The 18,730-nt window shown below is 47.6% G+C and overlaps 1 protein-coding gene across 1 annotated transcript in view; it reads left to right on the top strand.

Annotated features, from left to right (window-relative positions):
- The window catches only part of PRSS55 (protease, serine 55), a 19,121-nt gene extending 8,421 nt beyond the window's left edge, over window positions 1-10,700 (top strand). Inside the window, 1 exon segment of the mRNA XM_008631055.2 lies at window positions 9,836-10,700. Coding sequence (XP_008629277.1) covers window positions 9,836-10,123 — 288 coding nt within the window. The 3' untranslated portion in view covers window positions 10,124-10,700.
- Window positions 10,701-18,730: the final 8,030 nt, after the last annotated feature.

Genomic DNA, 18,730 nt, shown 5'->3' with positions numbered 1-18,730 from the left:
CAGGAATGTGAGCTTTCCAAGCAGTGGAAGCACACGAGCTTTGCATGAGTGATAATGCTCAGAATCCAGCATCTCCCTGTTTGTAGTGGGATCTTGACCAGGCAGGAATGTCTTGTAAACTGGAATAAAGAGAACAGGACAAAACCAGAGCTGAGGGTAGAAGTGGTGCTTTTCAGGGATGAAAAAAGTGACAAGGCTTGTCACCAGATTTTGCTGATTTGCTGGCAGGGAAGTGTTTTGCTGCTGGATGGTTTTCTGGATTTCTGGGAAGTGCTGGTTAAAGCCATGGAGGTCACTTTTGGCCTCACTGGGCTGGGTTAGAAACCTGATGGCTTCTCCGTAGTGGGCTGCCTGGTCATGGCCTGGGACAGGACAGAGCTGAACCTGATGCTTCTTCTGCAGCAGGGACCACTGGGCAGAATCCCAGAATTATTTAGGTTGGAAAAGACCTCCAAGATCACTGAGTCAATCCTGTGACCAATCCCCACCTCGTCACCCAGCCCAGAGCACTGAGTGCCACGTCCAGGCCTTCCTTGGACACCTCCAGGGATGGGGACTCCAAACCTCCTTGGGCAGCCCCTGCCAGTGCCTGAACACTCTTGCTGTGAGCAAATTGTTCCAGATATCCAATCTGACACTCCCCTGGCACAGCTTGAGGCTGTTTTCCCTCATCCGGTCCCTGTTCCCTGGGAACAGAGCCTGACCCCCCTGGCTGCCCCCTCCTGTCAGGGAGTTGTGCAGTGTTCCCCCTGAGCCTCCTTTTCTCCAGGCTGAGCCCCTTTCCCAGCTCCCTCAGCCACTCCTGGTGCTCCAGCTTCTTCTCCACCTCCATCCCCTTCCCTGGACACGCTCCAGCCCCTCAAGGTCCTTCTTGAAGCGAGGGGCCCAGAACTGGACAATTCATCTGCACTGTGGGCAGTGCAGGCTCTCAGGCTATGATTGTCTGTAAGGATTACAGGGTTTGTGTCAGAGGAGAGTGAGTCCAGATTTCAAAAGACCCAAATCCTTCCCATCCTCGTCTCTGTCATGGAGACAGAGCAGCCCTGGGCATGGTGTTGGTCTGTGCCAACCAGCTGTCTCCTGGAGGACTTCCAGGCTCCAGCTCTTGCATGGATCAGGAGCCACCCACGAGTCACTGTGGAGAGGCCAGGAAGGATTAGAAGCTGGGCAAGGCAGGGATTCCTGGTCAGGGAACAAGCCCTGGAGATGCTGAGTTTGCTCCTGTAGCTGTGGCTCCAGGAACTCTGGACACAGAGGAGATAAAAGCCTGATGTTAACCTTTCCTGGGATTTGCTGAGGATCAGGATACGTGTTTTCATGTCCAAAGCCAGGCTAAGGCAGGCAAGTTGCTGGACTTGAGGTTGTAAATCCACATGATCCAGATCTGGATCCAAATCTGTGAGCTGTGATGGTGAGAACAACTTTTTACATGGGGAGACAGTGACAGGACAAAGGGGAATGGTTTTAATCCAGAAGAGAGATTTAGATGGGATATTAGGAAGGAGTTCTTCCCTGTGAGGGTGGTGAGGCCTTGGCACAGGTAAAGCTGTGGGTGCCCCATTCCTGGGAGTGTCCAAGGCCAGGTTGGACAGGGCTTGGGGCAACCTGGGATAGTGGAAGAAATTCCTCCTGATGCCCAACCTGAACCTCCCCTGGTGCAGCTTGAGGCCATTCTATGAACAGAAAGGCCATGAATAAAAAGGCTCAGACATTTCACCAGCTGCCTTCATACCAGACCAGCCTAATTTGTGGATAACTGACCATATTCCTCTAATAACTCAAGGAGATTGAATAGCAGAGCTCCCAAGTATTTGTACTTTTAAAAAAAAGAATCTATTCCCTTAAAAAGAAAAATCTATTCTATCCCAATTCCCTGGCAGTTCTGCAGACAAATATATGGATTGGCTGGGAATTAACACTACCAGGAGCCGTAATTGACTTATAGTTCTATTTAGTCATAAACATTAACATTAATGGATGTTCAGGGGGTACAAGTGCTAAAGAACAGACACTGGAGATGGCCTATGTATTATTTTTTTGTGTGCTACATTTCTTCCATGACCCCATGAACCACAACTGATGTCTCATTCCTTGCTTTCTTAAGCGTCTTTTGTTAGGCTCTGATGCAATGGTAACTTGAACAATAATTAGAGTATAAGGGGCTCACAAAGCAAATGCCTCCTTCAGTGCCTTCCCTGCCCAGGCAAAATTCAGTAAATGGCCCAATTATAGTTCTGAGGGGCTGTGGGGGGAACTCTGATGTGGTGATTAGGACAAAGTGTGTTCAGCTGGAGTCAGAGGTCATCTACAGTTCAGCAGCACATGAAGGGGGGCCAGGCCCTGCTCTGATTTCATGGGAAGGAATCGTTGTGTGACCCCCAAGAGCAGTGGGGTGGTTCCAGCTCAGGTGAGTCCCGGGCTGCAGGTATCCACTGCCTCCCACAGCCTGCAGCAGGAGTGGATTTTGGCCATAAATCACACAGTGGTTAGGGTACAAAAAGTACCTTAAAGCTCATCTGGTTCCGGTATTCTGCTATCCCAGGTTGCTCCAAGCCCCATCCAACCTGGCCTTGGACACTTCCAGGGATCCAGGGGCAGCCACAGCTTCTCTGGGCACCCTGGGCCAGGGCCTCCCCACCCTCACAGGCAAGAATTCCTTCCCAATATCCCATCCAACCTTGCTTTCTGTCAGGTTAAAGCCATTTCCCCTTGTCCCATCTCTGAAAATCCCCTTTACAGGGCTCTCACCCCACAGGGCTGGAGCAAAGGCAGCAGTTGTTATGCAAACCCGGATGGGGTTTTCCCAGCCATTTCATGAGTGTCTGTTTTATAACCATCAGCATCTACAGAACCATCTTTCCACCAACAGGGAGACAAAAGCCCTGGTGCTGGGAGTCACTGAGATGGTTTTAAGCATCTGTGTTAAAATGAGATCAAGCCCTGTGCGTGTGTTTATTGCTCCCTGTGAACTGAAATCAAGCTGAAGGGGTTAAGATCACAGGGAGACACCTGGCTCCAAGGCAGGACAGTTGCCTACATTTAATTCTCCATTAGATATCCCAGGATATCCCCTGGTATCCCACTGCTCCCACCTCAAACCACGCCCCAGTGACTGCAATGGGAGCCTGACACTTGCACTGGAAAAGCTCTGGCATTCTTTCACAAAGTCTTGAATCCTTTTGCTGGTCTTAACATGGCCCCAAAACTGCCAAGAAAGACTTGTGAAATAGAATTTTTTTAAGAAAAAGAGCCTGCCAATGAAAACTGTGTTTTTATAGGTAACTATCATGGATTCAAGGAGAAGAGCACAAACCAGGATAGTGTGGTCAGTCCCTGAAGAGAGGTGGAAAATGATGGTCTGGCTGCAGTCTGGAGGGATGGGGAGTATCCACAGGAGCTCTTGAGGTTTTAAGTTCTTCTGCCTATCAGTCAAAGGTTTCCTGGAAGCCAGGAGTCACAACTATCCCAATTTCAGTCCAAAGTTATTACAAACTGCACAAAAGTACTTTATTATTGTATTTTAATAATAGAATCACAGAACCACTGAGGCTGGAAAAGCCCTCTGAGATCATCGAGTCCAACCATTATCCCAGCACTTCCAAGGCCACCATTGACCCATGTCCCCAAGTGCCACATCCACCTGTTTTCTGAACATTCCAGGGATGGGGACTCGACCACTGCCCTGGACATCTTTGCCAGGCTGGACAACCCTTTCAGTGAAGACATTTTTCCTAATATTCAATCTAAACATCCCCTGGTGCAACCTGAGGCTGTTTCCTCTTATCCTACTGAACAGAGTGATCCGCTCCCCATCCTTGTCGTGGATTTCCCATCACTGAACTATCGCTACCACCATGAGGTGGTTTTTATTTCCCCCAGGGACAGATTGCTTTAAGCAGGAACGTGTCCTGGGAAGCCCCAGAACAAAGCAGTGGAGAGGTGTTTCTGCATTTGCAGTTCCTTCAGTTTTCTTCTGAAGGGTCCTTTGATGTGCAGCTCCAAGAATCAGAACACTTTTCCTGTGGCCTGTGATTTTACAGGGCTTTCATCACTTCATCATTTTATGATGCGGGCGGACAAGTGAGCACATTCAGGCTCTGATGGCGTCATTCTTTAATATGGGAAAAATTAATTCCCCATGCAAGAACCTGGGATGACGATGAGGATGATGTTGGGTGTCTCTTCTGCTTTCTTCCTCTGGGTCGTAACTTTTGGTCCCTCAAACTGAAGCTGTTTGGGAGTCCAGCATGGCTTTGTGTGCCTGCTGGGAAACAGAACTCCTCTGGATCCAGCTGAACACAAAATCCCAGCTTGCCCTGGGAGTGGGGAGCGGCTGTGATGGCTCAGAGGAGCTGCTTCTCATTCAATGACAGCTTTGAGGGAAAGCTGTGACTCACAGGCACATCCAAATTCTTCGAAGGAGTTGCCAGGCATGTTGAAAAAGGTGGTCCAGCCATCAAACACATTCTGAGATTCCCAAAACTCTTGTAAGGAGATTCCTCACCAAAGGCTTCTGGAGAAACTGAGCTGTCATGAAGTGGAAGGGATTTGAACAGAGAAAGACCTTACAAGGAGAGTTGTGTTGGCATCCATGCAGGGAATTTTGATGTCCCAGGAGGGCAAATGCCAAGATGACCAAGTTGACCAATGCCACAGCATTCTTCAAAGTGGTCAAAGTGAAAGGTGGCTGTGCAGAGGTGCAGCAGGTCCCATTATACTGGAGGTTAAAACAGCAGCTGCAGCTCATTATTGATAAAGAAAAAGGAACAGATATATGGAGAAGCAATTCCAGCTGTACACTGGCCATAGTAGGCTCTAATTCAGCTATTACCATGTCAGAAGAACTGTGGGTAGCCCTTCAAAAACATCAGCTTGAGGCTCTGGGGAGGTCAAAAGGGCAACGAGAGCATTAGGAGTTATTAGGACAGGAATAGGTGGCAAAGCAAATGTGTTGTGCCAGAGCACTACTCCTGGGAGCTTCCCTGTGTGTGATTCCTGTCCACTCCATCTGAGAAAGGAGTGGCAATTTTAGAAAAGGAGGAAAGTAGAACAGGATGGATGAACAGGGACCTGGAAGAGCTCCCAGCAGCACAGGGAATAGCAGAGCAAGACTGTGATGCTTGTAGGAGAGATGTCTGATGGGGATGTGGCACATTTCCGACCTCATGGGCAGCACACAGAGGAGTCGAGAGCTGTCCTCGTGTCACCGCTGCTCCAAACACATGAAGGAGGGGTGTCAGACGGCCCTATCAGGCAGCAGATCCACAACAAAGAGAAGGAAGTGTTTTTTCATCCATCAGATAATTAAACCATGGGAGTCGCTGACCAGGATGTTGTGGGTATTTATCCTCAGGGATAAATGGATTCAAAAAGCAATTAGGTAATTTCCTGGATGAAGATCTCTCTGAGGCCATTAACTGCTGGGATGTAAATACAACTCTGCAAATACTTGTCTTGTTCCTCGTTCTCCTCCCCTGAGCACTTGCTGCAGGTGACAGGCAGAGACAGGAGCCTGGGCCACATGGGCTCGGCCAGAGGCTACTGAACTGTCTGTGCCACCACGGTCACTAATGGCCCCTGCTGACATCACAGTGGGTGGATTTGGGCTGTCTCCTCCCATTTTCTAGCCAGGGGATGGATGGACAGAGGAGCTGAAGGTTCTCGAAGGGTTTGTGTGAGAGGAGTCCAGGTTCCCTGTGTTACCTGGTGCATTTCTGATACCTGCACATTAACGTGGCCACAGCCTCCTTCCTCCCACTTTAAAGACAGCTGGAAACAACCAGGCAAATGATGTTTGCCAAAGCCTTTGCCTCCAGCAGCCAGGACAGCTCTGATGGGCGCTGTTGTTATTCCCAGTGTTGTTATTCCCGTGCTGATTGTCTCCAATTTGCACAGAACTCACCAACGTGAAAATGCAACCAGCAATGACTTGCAGGGATTTTGCATCCATCTAATGAGGATCAGATGAGTTGTTCTCCCACCCCCAGAGCTTCTCCCACCTCGGAAGATTTATGTGGATAAACGTGTTTGTTCTGATCAATGACTGTGCTGCAGACACGAATACAAATGAAAAAGAGAGATTACACTTTTGATCCAAAGCCCACTAAAGGCAGCAGAAAGGATCCTGGTGCTCACAAAAAAAAACCCCAAAAAACCACGGTTTTGACCGCAGTGAAAAAGATGAAATTTTTGGTCAGCTTCAGTGAACAAAGCACCTTGTTAGGCAGTGACAGATTTTATACAACCCACAGCTATTTATCAGTGAATGTATCATTGCTTTCACCTCTCCTAATGGGAGGATTAACACGTTTAAGGCAGGAATTCAGCACCAGATCTGATTTGTTGCGCTTGCTTTTCACTCATCTTCGAGATGACAAGAAACATGAAACAGAAGCAAAGCTGCTATTTTTAGGTGATTTTCGTCTATCCAGAAAGTTGGCACTTAGAGGGAAAAGCAGGAGCAGGTGTCTGGTGTGTGCTGCTGACCAGGAGAGTTTCACCACCAGGATACAGGAGCCTGAAAAAGCAGCATTTAATAATTCTTCGATCCTCAGAGTCGTTAACCTGAGCGGTCATTAAATTAGCGTTTCTGGAAGCATCACAGAGCTGAGATAATTGTCCCAGCACTCAAAAACTCTCTCCTCCCACACCCTCTCTTACACAAGGATGGAAAACCTTGGGCCTGCCTTCCTGAGAGCTTAAGGTGGATACAGGGGTATTCAGAAGTGTCCAAGGACTGAGTTTATTTTCTCCATCTTTAGCCCTATAAAAACCAGGCTCCCAATTCATCTGGGCTGCTGCTGTAATTATGTGAGCAAGATTATCACACGGAGAGGATGACTTGGCCCATTTTGTGCTAAAATCTTCATGTTAAATAGCTGAAATTAAGAGAAATGGCGTGTGAGAAGTAGCACCCAGGAAGCAGAGCAGCTCAGCCCATGTGGAAAGGGATCTGAAGGAGGATTTGGGATTATGGATTATGGAAATTGATTTGCCGCTGCTGCCTGGGCTGTCAGAACATTCCTGAGCTCCCTCTCTGCCCAAAAGTTTTAAATCACTGATCCCCCAAGCCCTGCGGAAACATCCCCCTTTCCCCACCAACCAGGCAGGGAACCAAATGGACGTGGTTTAAGAGGAAAACAGGGGAAGAGCAGATGTGATTTGAGAGGGAAACTGGGTGAGGCAGAGTTCAAATAGGGATCGCTGGCTCTGCCGCGGCCTCATGCGAATCACATCCCTCGCCAGCCGCGGCTTTCCCAGCCAGGAAACGCGGCAAGACAATTCCCCAGGGGACAGTCACAGGGCACCAGGAATTCACTGGTGTTCCGATACCCCAGGAAGGAAGATCCTTTACGAGTGTGAACAGCCTCCAAATTGGAGGCTGAAACCCATCTGTGCAGGGGCTCGGCCGGTGCTGAAAATCTCCTTTTCCTGCTGGGAAAAAGCCGGCGCGGAGCATCCCGGGCTCCCACTCTCCAGACTCCGCTCGTCATCCCCGTGTGGGAGGCTCCCAGCGCCTTCCTCTCGCCGCTAGGATAATGCGTTCGGCCCGTTCCTGCCCCGAGGGGATCCGCAGTGAAATCCCCGGTAATCGAATCGTGCGTGGATGCTCATTCATCCCCACAGGATGCCACCGCCAAGGACGTCCCCAACGCGCGGCTCCAAGGTCGCTGCAAGGGCACCTCTGTGGTTTTCACGGGAGTTCTTGGCTGAAATGGGGTGGGGAAATGTCTTTAGATGCTGAGGCTGAAGAGGGTCCAGCAGCACTGCTTGAGGTGCAAGGACGTGGCTACAGTAACAACAAACAGTGTTGATTTTATGTTTGGACTCAACAGTCTGAAAGATCTTTTCCAGCCTGAATGAGTTTATAAGCCTCTGATCTTTGTTGGTCCCTTCCAGCTCAGGATATTCTGTGATTCTATGAACATTTCCTCTGCATTTATCTTAATTTTTGCCTCCTGACTGAATACTGAACTGAAAAAAAAAAGGAAAAAAAAGTATAAGAATATTAATGACCAGAGCCCTCCAGCTACTGGAGTGGGAATTCAGCCATAAACTTCAGCGAGTGCTGATGAGCTGCACAGGGAACTTCAGCCTCTTCCTTGCTCATTAATTAATGTGTGTTAGCTCAGGGTAGCTGCTGGCAGAAGGGGTTTCATCTGTTAATGACAAAGATGTTTCCCAAAGTAGTGTGCAAACAGGGAAGGACAACATTTCCCAGTAAAGTTTGCTGTCTTGGGAAGTGGATTTGTGTTGAATTTGTTTACCACGAGTGCTGGAGAAAGGGTGGAAAAAAAGATTCAAACCCACTGTGGAAGGAAATTTATTTATAGCAGGGGCTGCACAGCACTGAAGATGTCCTGGAATCTCAGACTGGTTTGGCTTGGAAGGATCTAAAAAATCCTTTAGTTCCACCCCCCGCCATGGGCAGGGACACCTCCCACTATCCCAGGTTGCTCCAAACCCCATCCGACCTGGCCTTGGACACTGCCAGGGATCCAGGGACGGCCACAGCTTCTCTGGGCACCCTGTGCCAGGGCATCACCACCGTCACAGCCAGGAATTCCTTCCCAATATCCCATCCATCCCTGCCCTCTGGCAGTGGGAGTCCATTCCCTGTGTCCTGTCCCTCCATCCCTTGTCCCAAGTCCGTCTCCAGCTCTCCTGGAGGCCCTTTACGCCCTGGAAGGGGCTCTGAGGTCTCCCTGGATCCTTCTCCAGGTGAACACCCCCAGCTCTCCCAGTCTTCCCTCAGAAAAGTGCTGCACCTGCCTTGGGTAGATTTTGTGCCGCTCTCTCTTCTCCCTGGGTTTGTGTCCAGAGATTCCAGAGCTGGATGTGTATGGATACAAAAATGCTGCTAGCAAGGATTTTCTTGCTATTTTCTAAGTCTGTGGGAGACTTTTCTCTCTCACAGAAGAGGTAGCAGAGTTATGTAAACAACCAAACACCTGCAGCCTTGAAAAGTCTTGTTTATAGTACAGTAGAAAAATATTTTGACAATGGATGTTTTAAGATTTTGGCCAATCACCCCCAAGGGGTGGCTGATCCTTTGTCCAATTAGACTGAAGAAAAAAGTCTATAAAAGAGTTTGTAAAATAATTAAATAAATCAACCTTGCTGCACAATTCCTGCCTGCTGGATCTTCTCTCCTCCTCCTCCCTATGGCTGTGGGACATGGTGATATGCCCTAGGGCCTAGGCCTGTGGTAATAGATGTGCTCTTGGTGTTGCAGCTACAGCAGCCAACAGGAGAAAATTCCTCTTTTTGAGGTGGCTACATTTGAAGCCTTGCCCATGCTGGGTGAGTGGTGGTTTTCCTTGCAGAGGTGGGAAAGTTTTCAAGCAAGTGGCTGTGGCTTCAAGAAGGATTTGTCAGGATTATTTTTCATCTCCTGCCCAGTTTCTGGCTGCCAGCCCCCAAAATTCACAGTGGCAGGTACCCAGCACCTCCATGCAGCAGCTTTGCAGAGAAGACAAGGACTGAGTGAGCAGTCACAGCAAATGTTCCGTTTCTCTCTGGGATGTTGTCTCTTGCTGACAGGTCTCAGGTATCCTCCTGGGGCCATGGGAGCATGTGGAAAAGGCTGGGAATGACAGGGCAGTGCACTGAGCCAGAGCTTGGGACTGATCTCCTCCTCCTGGCTTCTGTATCTCTTTATTCTGCAGGATCTCAGGGCTGAGCTGTGAAATTTTGAATGCAAATTCCCTTTTTTTCTCCCCAAATCCTCACGGACCTGAGACAGAGATTGATTTTCCCACTCAGCCTGTGGGAAGCAAATGCTCTGAGGGACCTGAGGTTTGACCCAGCTGTAACATTCCTCCTTCTGCCGCAGGTGGACGGCGGGGGACCTCTGGTCTGCAGCTACTGGGACACCATGAAGTGGTTCCAGGTCGGCATCGTCAGTGGAGGAAATCCAAACCACAGGATTTTAACATCTGTTTACAGCTACCAGGGCTGGATCGAGAAGGAAACAGCCATAAGAGGAAAACCTTTCTTCACCGAGGGTGTGGACAGTGGATCACATCTCAGGGTTGCTCGTTCCAGGGCTGGGACACGGATGGTGTTTCTGGAGTATTGTCTCCTTTTATTCATCTCTTTAATAGCAATTAAATTACCCTGAGAGAAGATTTTTGAAAATAAAAGTCAGAACTTCCACGTTATGCTTCCTTCTGAGGCCAACCTGCTCCATGTCACTGATGTGGACACAGGCACCAACAGGAGATGTCACCATGAGACAGGGAGTGAGGCAGAGGCCGGAGAAATGAAATGAAGGAGGCAGGACTTGGGCAAGAGGGGCCATAATCCTCTGGAGAACACGGATTTTCCACACTGCTGGGTCACGCAGGACTCGGTTGTTTGCTAAGCTCAGATGCAAAGCAGAGATGTGGCATCGGAAGGTGCTGATCCCCTTGGAAAGCTGAAACCCAGGGGGAGATGCTAATTTGCTCATTATCATTAGTTGTTGTAGGATAACTCTCGGTTAGTGCATCTTACAGCTAATTATTAGCTGGACTAATTTATTTTAGGCTAATATTAACTAATTTTATTTTTACTAAGAGCACCTTCAGAGAGCTCAGCCCCTGCTCAGGTGCTGTCAAACCTCTGGGACAGAACCACTGAGGCCCTGGAAGAGGTTTCCCAGAGAATCTGTGGCTGCCCCATCCCTGGAAGTGTCCAAGCACAGGCTGGACGGGGCTTGGATCAACCTGGGATAGTGGAAGGTGTCCCTGGCCACGGCAGGGGGTTGGGACTGGGTGATCTTTAAGGTCCCTTCCAACCCAAATCATTTTAGGATTCTGTGAAATGTTTTGGAGCTATCCAGAAAATGCTGCTTATGGAAACCCCTCAGTCTAATAATTAATCAAAATTAATCCTGTGCAAGTCAATGGTAAAGCAAAAGCAAAGAGATTTTTTCCCCTCTGTTAGAGGTGTTTTTTCCTGCATTGCTGAGAGCTCCACATCCCAGCCCGAGCTGGGACTGAGCTGTTCCTTCATCCTAATACATGGTCCTTTATTGCTCTCCAGCATTCCAAATGTGTTCTGCTTTTCACAAGGAGGTTTTAGCTTTTCTTGGAGGTGATGGGGAAGGAGAGAGGCAGCAAAGTCCCCTTCATGTCCCACCTTTGCATAAAAGCACCTGCAATTTGCAGCAGTGATAAAACCCAGTGAATGTGCAATGGGACAGAACCTCACAAATTGGTTTTAATTACCTTGATATTTTCTGGCTAGCTGGCAGAGAAGCCTTGTAAATGAGAATTAATTCATCTACCTTAAGCTAATGCAAACCCATCTTGGCATAAAAGTCAGCCTTTATTTTCTGTGTTATCTGAGCAGAAAATAATGCTTAATTATTATTAGTTCTGAGTAATGCTTATGAAAATTGCTCCACATTAATTTCACATGGCTGACTGGCTAATGGATGCATAAGGGTCTTGTAACCCTTTGCAAAAAGACTAATAAGAGCTAAAAACAACGGGAATATATTACTTTAACAGCTATTAGTAGCAGACAGTGTCTGCTGGCATTAATACCTATATTTATTTTCCTTTCTATTAATAATATATCAACAGATTCTGGAAGCCGTGGACGTCAGGAAATATTTCCTAATGTTGCAATCTCTTCAGCTGCAGAATTGTTTCCCCCAGAGGAAATGAAAGAAGTCCTCCTGCTTAAATTATTTTAATGTAGGGGCTGTATAAAGCACTTTTGTCTCCAGCACATGGCAGGGAAAAAGCCTGGGCTTACAGGGGCCTGCAAAACGACCCAGTAGGTCTTTTCCATCAGAAGCATTTGCAAATTGATCATGGCCTGTGCTAAATGAAGGAAGGGCGCTTCTGCTCTGGGTTTTGATTCATCCTGCTCTTGATTTATTCAATGGATTTGGGGAGAAGTTTGTGCTTGGTGCCTCAGTTTCCCTGCTTGTAAGTTGAGAGCATGAAAGGGGCTCACTTTGCTGTGTGGAAGCATCACTTCTACAAGTTCAGAGCACCAAAGAAATAAACAGGAAAAACCTTTTCCTCCTTATTTAAAACATCATAAAACTCAGCAAAGTGAATGCGTCTCGCCTACTACATCCACTGTTCAATAATTAGGGTGAGAAAGGACACGTTTGTTTAACATTTCTAGGCTGCAGTTAGGTCTGATGAAAACATCTTGGTGCTGTGTTTTTTTCTGAGGGTATTTGTGTTTTCAGGGAGCAATTCTGATTGTGGATTTGATGAGAATATGTTGGAGTCTCTCAAAATCAAAAGGCAGCAGTTCAATGGGACGCATCCATTTTTGAAGCTTTATAACGTTGGTGTAAATGTTTATTATGTTGTTGTATTCTGTATTTATTGAATCCCAAAATGGTTTGGGTTGGAAGGGATCTTAAGATCACCTAATTCCACCCCCTGCCATGGGCAGGGACACCTTCCACCATCCCAGGTTGCTCCAAGCCCCATCCAACCTGGCCTTGGACGCTTCCAGGGATCCAGGGGCAGCCACAGCTTCTCTTGTGGGTTTAGAACATCAAAGTGAAACATTTCCAGACTCAACGTTTATGCTTCAGTCTGTAGTTGGCAAAAGTTCACCTTTTGTCTTAATTTACGGCTCATTTCTTATTGCCCCTCCCTTCTTTCCAGAGACAGATTTTGTTTACAGCACTGCACCTTTAGCAGCAAATAAACAGGATATGGAAATGCTCAGAGACCTGGGAAAACATCTGTAAGAGGATTCAGGGGAAAAAAAAATAGGAGGATATGAGTACTCAAGCAGAGAAAAGAGGTGGTCAGGAGCTGCTTGCACGTTTTGCTGAGGAGATAAGAAGAAAAGCTCCCGTGAGCACTGAAGGCAGCAATTTAAAAGCTAATACATCAAAGTAATTTTGGCTTAGTTCTGCAGAGATTAAGGGCTTTGTATATCCACGTGTTTCCCTGTCTGCCCAATCCCAGCCAGCATTTGCACGCCAGCTGGAGCAGGGAGCTGGAAGAGTTGAAGATGATGATGTTCGTGCAAATTTGGCAGCAAGAGCTGGTTGAGAGGTGGGGAGGGCTCCAAGCACAGGTGTGTGGCTCCACCTCAGAGGAGGAAGGTGGGAAGAGCAGCAATCCATGGTCACAGGTAGCTGCTGCTGGAGAAATCCAACCTTTACTCTTTCTCCTGGTGGAAGGTCTCCCTGCTGATGGGATGAGTTTTAATGTCCCTTCCAACCCCAAATATCCCATGATTCTGTGATTCAAGGAGATGATCCCAGACCTGTCACCCAGCTCCTTCTCAGTACATGTCACCTGGGGGATCTGAAGACAAAGGCCAGGCTGGATGGGGCTTGGAGCAACCTGGGCTAATAGAAGGTGTTCCTGCCCCTGGCAGGGTGTGAGGTGGGGTAAGTTTTAAGGTCCCTTCCAACCCAATTCACTCTCTGTGTCCATGATTCTTATTCCTCTTTGCTTGCACACACAGCTTTGCACACACAGCTTATTAAACTGCCTTTCTTGCCCTGTAGGATTTTTGCCTTTACACTGGACCCTGCATTTCCATTTTCCTGGTATTTTAAATCCCATACTCATGCACCTCCAAGGACTTATTTAAAAACGACCTCTGCAGGTTGGTCCTTACATAAACTTGAGGTGACTGTTTTATTTTCCTTGCAAACAGCACACAGAGGTTGTGATTTCGTGTCTCCCATAACCTAAATGGTACCAAGACCTTTTTTCCACCTCCAAAACCACCTAGCCCTGTCCTGCCTGACCCGTATGGTCACATCCTCTGCATCTGGGTGGCTGATCCAAACTGGCTGATCCAAACTGCTTCCTGGCAAAGGGTCCTGGCCTGTGTTTGGGTTGGTTTCAGCCATCTCTGCTCTGTGTAGGTGGGAAAATCCTGTACCCACTCAGCCCTGTTTGATTTCCCAGCACAGAGCTCCCTCCTCCAAACCCCGCTTCTTTCCCAGCTCTTCTGCCAATGATTCCTGCTCTACAGCCATCCCGAACATCCTCCTACAGCCTGGCAGGCTCGCTGGAGTCACAAAGCCATTATTGAGATCCTCCAATGGCTTTAAAAGATGCATTTTGGTGTTCTGTTTCCCCCACTGTGTTTCGGGGCACTCTGAGTCACCGCTGAAAAGGGTTTGGACCATCCCGCTGCCAGTCGATTTGGGAAGGGGCTGCATCCCAAACTTCTCAATGCCACCCACACCCCTGCTCGGCTGCCAGGATTTCAAAGCAATCCACTGCACAATTACAGGCTAAAAACACAAAAAAGGGAAGGGAACGGTGCCATCCCACTGTGATCTCATGGAGAAAGGCAGATCTGTTTCGTGATAAAGGTAAATCGGTTTCTGCTTTGCTGCATAATGAGCCTCCGATGATTTGCAGGAGAAATCCCAATTAGAAACGGGTGGAAGAGGGGCATTCCCATCTTGGGAACACGTTGGAAAGGCTGAGGATTTTTCCTGTTGCGCTTTGTGGTTAAACTGAAGCTTTTGCATTTTGAGAAAAGCATCCTGAAATATCCAGACACGATCCAAGCAGAACCCCAGCTATCCTACCTCTTCCTGTCACCTGCTACAGTCTGGTGAGAGGAACATCCCCTTCCAACCCAGGTATGATCCAGGGCACAAGTCCATGGGCTGGTGGGAGTCACTGTGGGAGCTGCTCTGCATCTTGTAAATGACTGTTTGCAAGAATAAAGGGGCAAGAGACAGAATCAAAGAATCACAGAATAATTTAGGTTGGAAAAGACCTCCAAGACCATCGAGTCCATCCTGTGACTGATTCCCACCTTGTCACCAGCCCGGAGCAGTGAGTGTCACCTCCAGTCATTCCTTGGACACCTCCAGGGATGGGGACTCCAAACCTCCTTGGGCAGCCCCTTCCAGTGCCCGACCACCCTTTCCATGAAGAAATTCCTCCTGGTGTCCAACCTGACCCTCCTCTGGCACAGTTTGAGGCCGTTCCCTCTCATCCTGTCCCTGTTCCCTGGGAGCAGAGCCCGACCCCCCCCAGCTGCCCCCTCCTGTCAGGGAGTTGTGCAGAGCCACAAGGCCCCCCCTGAGCCTCCTTTGCTCCAGGCTGAGCCCCTTTCCCAGCTCCCTCAGCCGCTCCTGGGGCTCCAGATCCTTCCCCATCTCCGTTCCCTTCCCTGGACATGCTCCAGCCCCTCAATGTCCTTCTTGGAGTGAGGGGGGGTGTAGACATTTCTAATACAATTTTTGAAGAATTCTGACAAATCCCAAAGTAAATGCAGGAGTGAAGGGGAAGCAAAGGCACCTCCTGGTCCAACCTGATCCAGAGCCCAGACAGGGTTGTAGGAATCCCAGATGTGCCACTTGTAGGTGCACTCTGTCAACAAACAGTGGTACCAACAATGGTGGCAACCTCACAAGGCCAAGTGGCCATCTCCAGGCTTTTAAAAGTTCTCCCTTCCTCATATGGGTGCCCTCAATTCAACTGACTCTTGGAAAATCCTGGATCAGGGTTGGTGTCCTACAATGTTAAACCTGAGGATTTCATCAGCTGAGTCTGACTCCAGGCTAGGGATGCTCCCATGGCTCAGCTACCAGGAAAAGATTGTTTTATCCTTATCATCTCTTATAATTTTCCCCTGGACATTTCCCATTTACAAAGTCTGGAGACAAAACTGGGCCAAACAGCCCCACTGTGGATCTGACTCTGGGAACTCCTTCCTTCAGTTGCCACTTTGGTGGAGAAATGAAATGTAACGAAAATTAGACAATTTTTTTCATAAGCTTTCCAAATTTTGGATCTTTATCAGCCAGGTAAGGTGGCAAAGTCAGGGCAACATGAGATGGAATTGGGGAAACTGGGACCAGTCATAAACTGAGTGTGGTGGATTTTCATAGAATCCTGGAATACCAGAACAGCCTGGATTGGAAGGGACCTTAAAACTCATCCCATTCCAGCCCCAGGCACGGGCACCTTCCACTATCCCAGGTTGCTCCAAGCCCCGTCCAACCTGGCCTTGGACACTGCCGGGGATCCAGGGGCAGCCACAGCTTCTCTGGGCACCCTGTGCCAGGGCCTCCCCACCTTCACAGGGAAGAATTTCTCCCCAACAATGCATCCATCCCTGCCCTCTGGCACTGGGAAGCCATTCCCTGTGTCCTGGCTCTCCAGGCCATCGTCAAAAAAAGAAACGCATCATATAATTTTGCCATCTTTGTAGCACAGAAATGAAATATTAAATATTAAAATATTATTCTGTTATTAGCTTATTAAGATTTTAAATCCTTCAGCACAATGCCCAAGCAGTGAAGAGTGGGGCGATCTTAAAATATCAAATCTTTTTTTTTTTCTTAAGCACAAGTTGAATTCTTTTACAGGCTGAGCTTAGCTGTGAGTGTTAGGCATAAAAATAAGTGATGCTAATGATGCTATCTTACATAAATTGAAGTTTAACAGAGAAAAAAAAGAAGAGATCTCTTGCTTTTCTCCCTTCTCTTTTGTGGATTTGTCTAAAAACTTTCCTCCCCTTCAGGAAATGGAAAATAAACTGTGCTTTCTCATGTGCTTTATCCAGCACAGTTTTAACACAAACAATGATGAGATGTTGCAGTAAAACAGAAATTAAATGGAGTTTCTTGCTGCAAATTCACAGAAAAAAAGGGAGTTTCTCGATTTCTTGCCTTTTGAAACATTTTTGGAAAGGATGTATATTCATATTTATATGCTGACATATTTACATGCATAGATTCGAGAGAGGTGGAATTACGGTTTTCCTTTTTCAGTCCCGATTGCAGTTGAAAAACACAACCCCTAGATGGCAGAAAGTCCCTCTTCTGGGGTGTTTTGGTTTGTTTAGTCCCTGCACAGGATGCCACGATCCCAAATTTCAGTATAACAGACAGATTTATGACACTGAGTTTTATCCAAGATCTTACAACGAGATGAGGCATCCGTGAGTTTTAAACCTCACCAAAATTGCTTTGTGCTGATCAAACTTATGCAAATCTTATTCCAAAATGGAACTCTCTGTCCTCTTATCAGACAGATACCAGGGCTTCTTGGTGTCCAGTCCTTTAGTGTAAATCTGAATGAGCTCAGGGCCTAAATATTGGGTTATCTGGATTATTTGGGTGATTGGGGCCGCACAAGACAGGGAGGTGATGGGGGCATCACAAAACTCTTTGCACAGTCCAGTTGATAGAATTATCAGGTTGGGGGGTAAAGATTGGTTCCTAAAAGTTCAGTACCCAGGCTGAGGAGGTCTCATGGTTGTTTTTTGCTGTCCATGGAGTGAGACAAGTGATTAATTCCTCCTACTTGGGGCATCCACTTCACCCAAGGACCACTGCTACCATGCCCTTGTAGCCTCATGCCTTCCTTCACTGAAATTTATGGATTCCCTTCTCCACCTGGTGCTGCACAGGCTGGGAAGTGATGGGATGGCTGGCAAACAAGGTGTTCATATGTTACTGAAAAAAGGGTTGGGCCACTGAAACAGGGCTTTTATTTATCTGCCTGCCCATGGTGTCACAACAAAAATGGTGTCACAACAAAAATGGTGTCACAACAAAAACCTCAACCATCCTCTCTTCTGGCTCTGGGTAACAAACAGGGCTTTTCTTTGCTCATTTCTACCTCTTTGTGCTTTTAATTGTCTTTTCCCACCTCTGTTCTCAGCCAAGGGTTTCTTGACCTTGGCCCAAAGTGTGCTCTTCTAATGCTGATGTAAATTTTCAAGATTTATGGCCATCCCACACCCTCCAGCAGCATGCCCTACACCCAGAGCTATGCATTAAATCCACCTGCCTCCAGCCATGGGGAAATCTGAAGGATGTGAGGCAAAAAATGTTGTGTGCTGGTAAAATGGAGGAAGCCAAGGATGAAAATCTGACTATACCCCAGCACTGACCAAAGAACCTGGGATAATCCTTGGTATTAATTAGTGAGAATTCCATGTTCAAGCAAGGATTGGAGAGGGGAATAAATAGTGGGAAAAAGTCATAAGGCAGGATAGAAAGCAGGAACATGATGACTGAATGACTTCAGTGATGAGTCCATCCAGTCTCTGCCAATGGTGAGTGTGGTCAGGGTACCTTTGTAAAGGCTGGGTTATTTGTTATGCCTTGAAACAACAATAAATCTGTAGCTTTGATGGCCAGGAAGGACCTAAAATCATGTATCTGAGCTCCTCTGTAGGTCCAGGTCAGGGGTTTCATGCCCATCTCTCTCCTTCATAAGCCAGCCTGGGGAAACAGGATCAGGTCTTTAGTTTCTTACATTGCTTATGGATCTCTGGCAAATATTCCCAGCCAGTGATTCACCTCTTCATAAATCAGAGACCTCCCTGTGGTCTGATGAGTCACTTCATTGACTGTCTGGTTGGGTTTCTGTAGGATAAACACCCATCTGGGATGTGGATGTCTATGCCATGGGTGTGTGATTCAGCTGCCCACACAGGATGTGGGCACTTGGTGACATTTGAGCTGCCCTGCAGTACCTGAGACACCTGTATCCCCTGAAAAATCAGGTTTCCAGTGCTGAATTCCCAGAAGATTGGTTGAACGAACTACTTAAGATACTCTCCTTGTTGCACTGATGTCTTGTGGCCAGGACAGCTCCATCACCATCTGCAAGTTGCTGGGAGAGAGGGGAAGAAGCCGGGATGAGGTTTTAACTTGTGCCCAGAGAGAGTCTCTGGCATTGTGCTGATAAAATCCAAAAGTCATGAAGAAATTAAAATATGATCCTGAAGGAGTCAAAGTGCCTTGAGCTGAAGGGAAAGA

This window comes from Corvus brachyrhynchos, unplaced genomic scaffold (genome assembly GCF_000691975.1).
Source record: "Corvus brachyrhynchos isolate BGI_N302 unplaced genomic scaffold, ASM69197v1 scaffold203, whole genome shotgun sequence".
Classification (NCBI taxonomy): Eukaryota; Metazoa; Chordata; class Aves; order Passeriformes; family Corvidae; genus Corvus; species Corvus brachyrhynchos.
The sequence above is the reverse complement of the archived record's forward strand: the minus strand, read 5'-3'. Positions and strand labels throughout refer to the sequence as shown.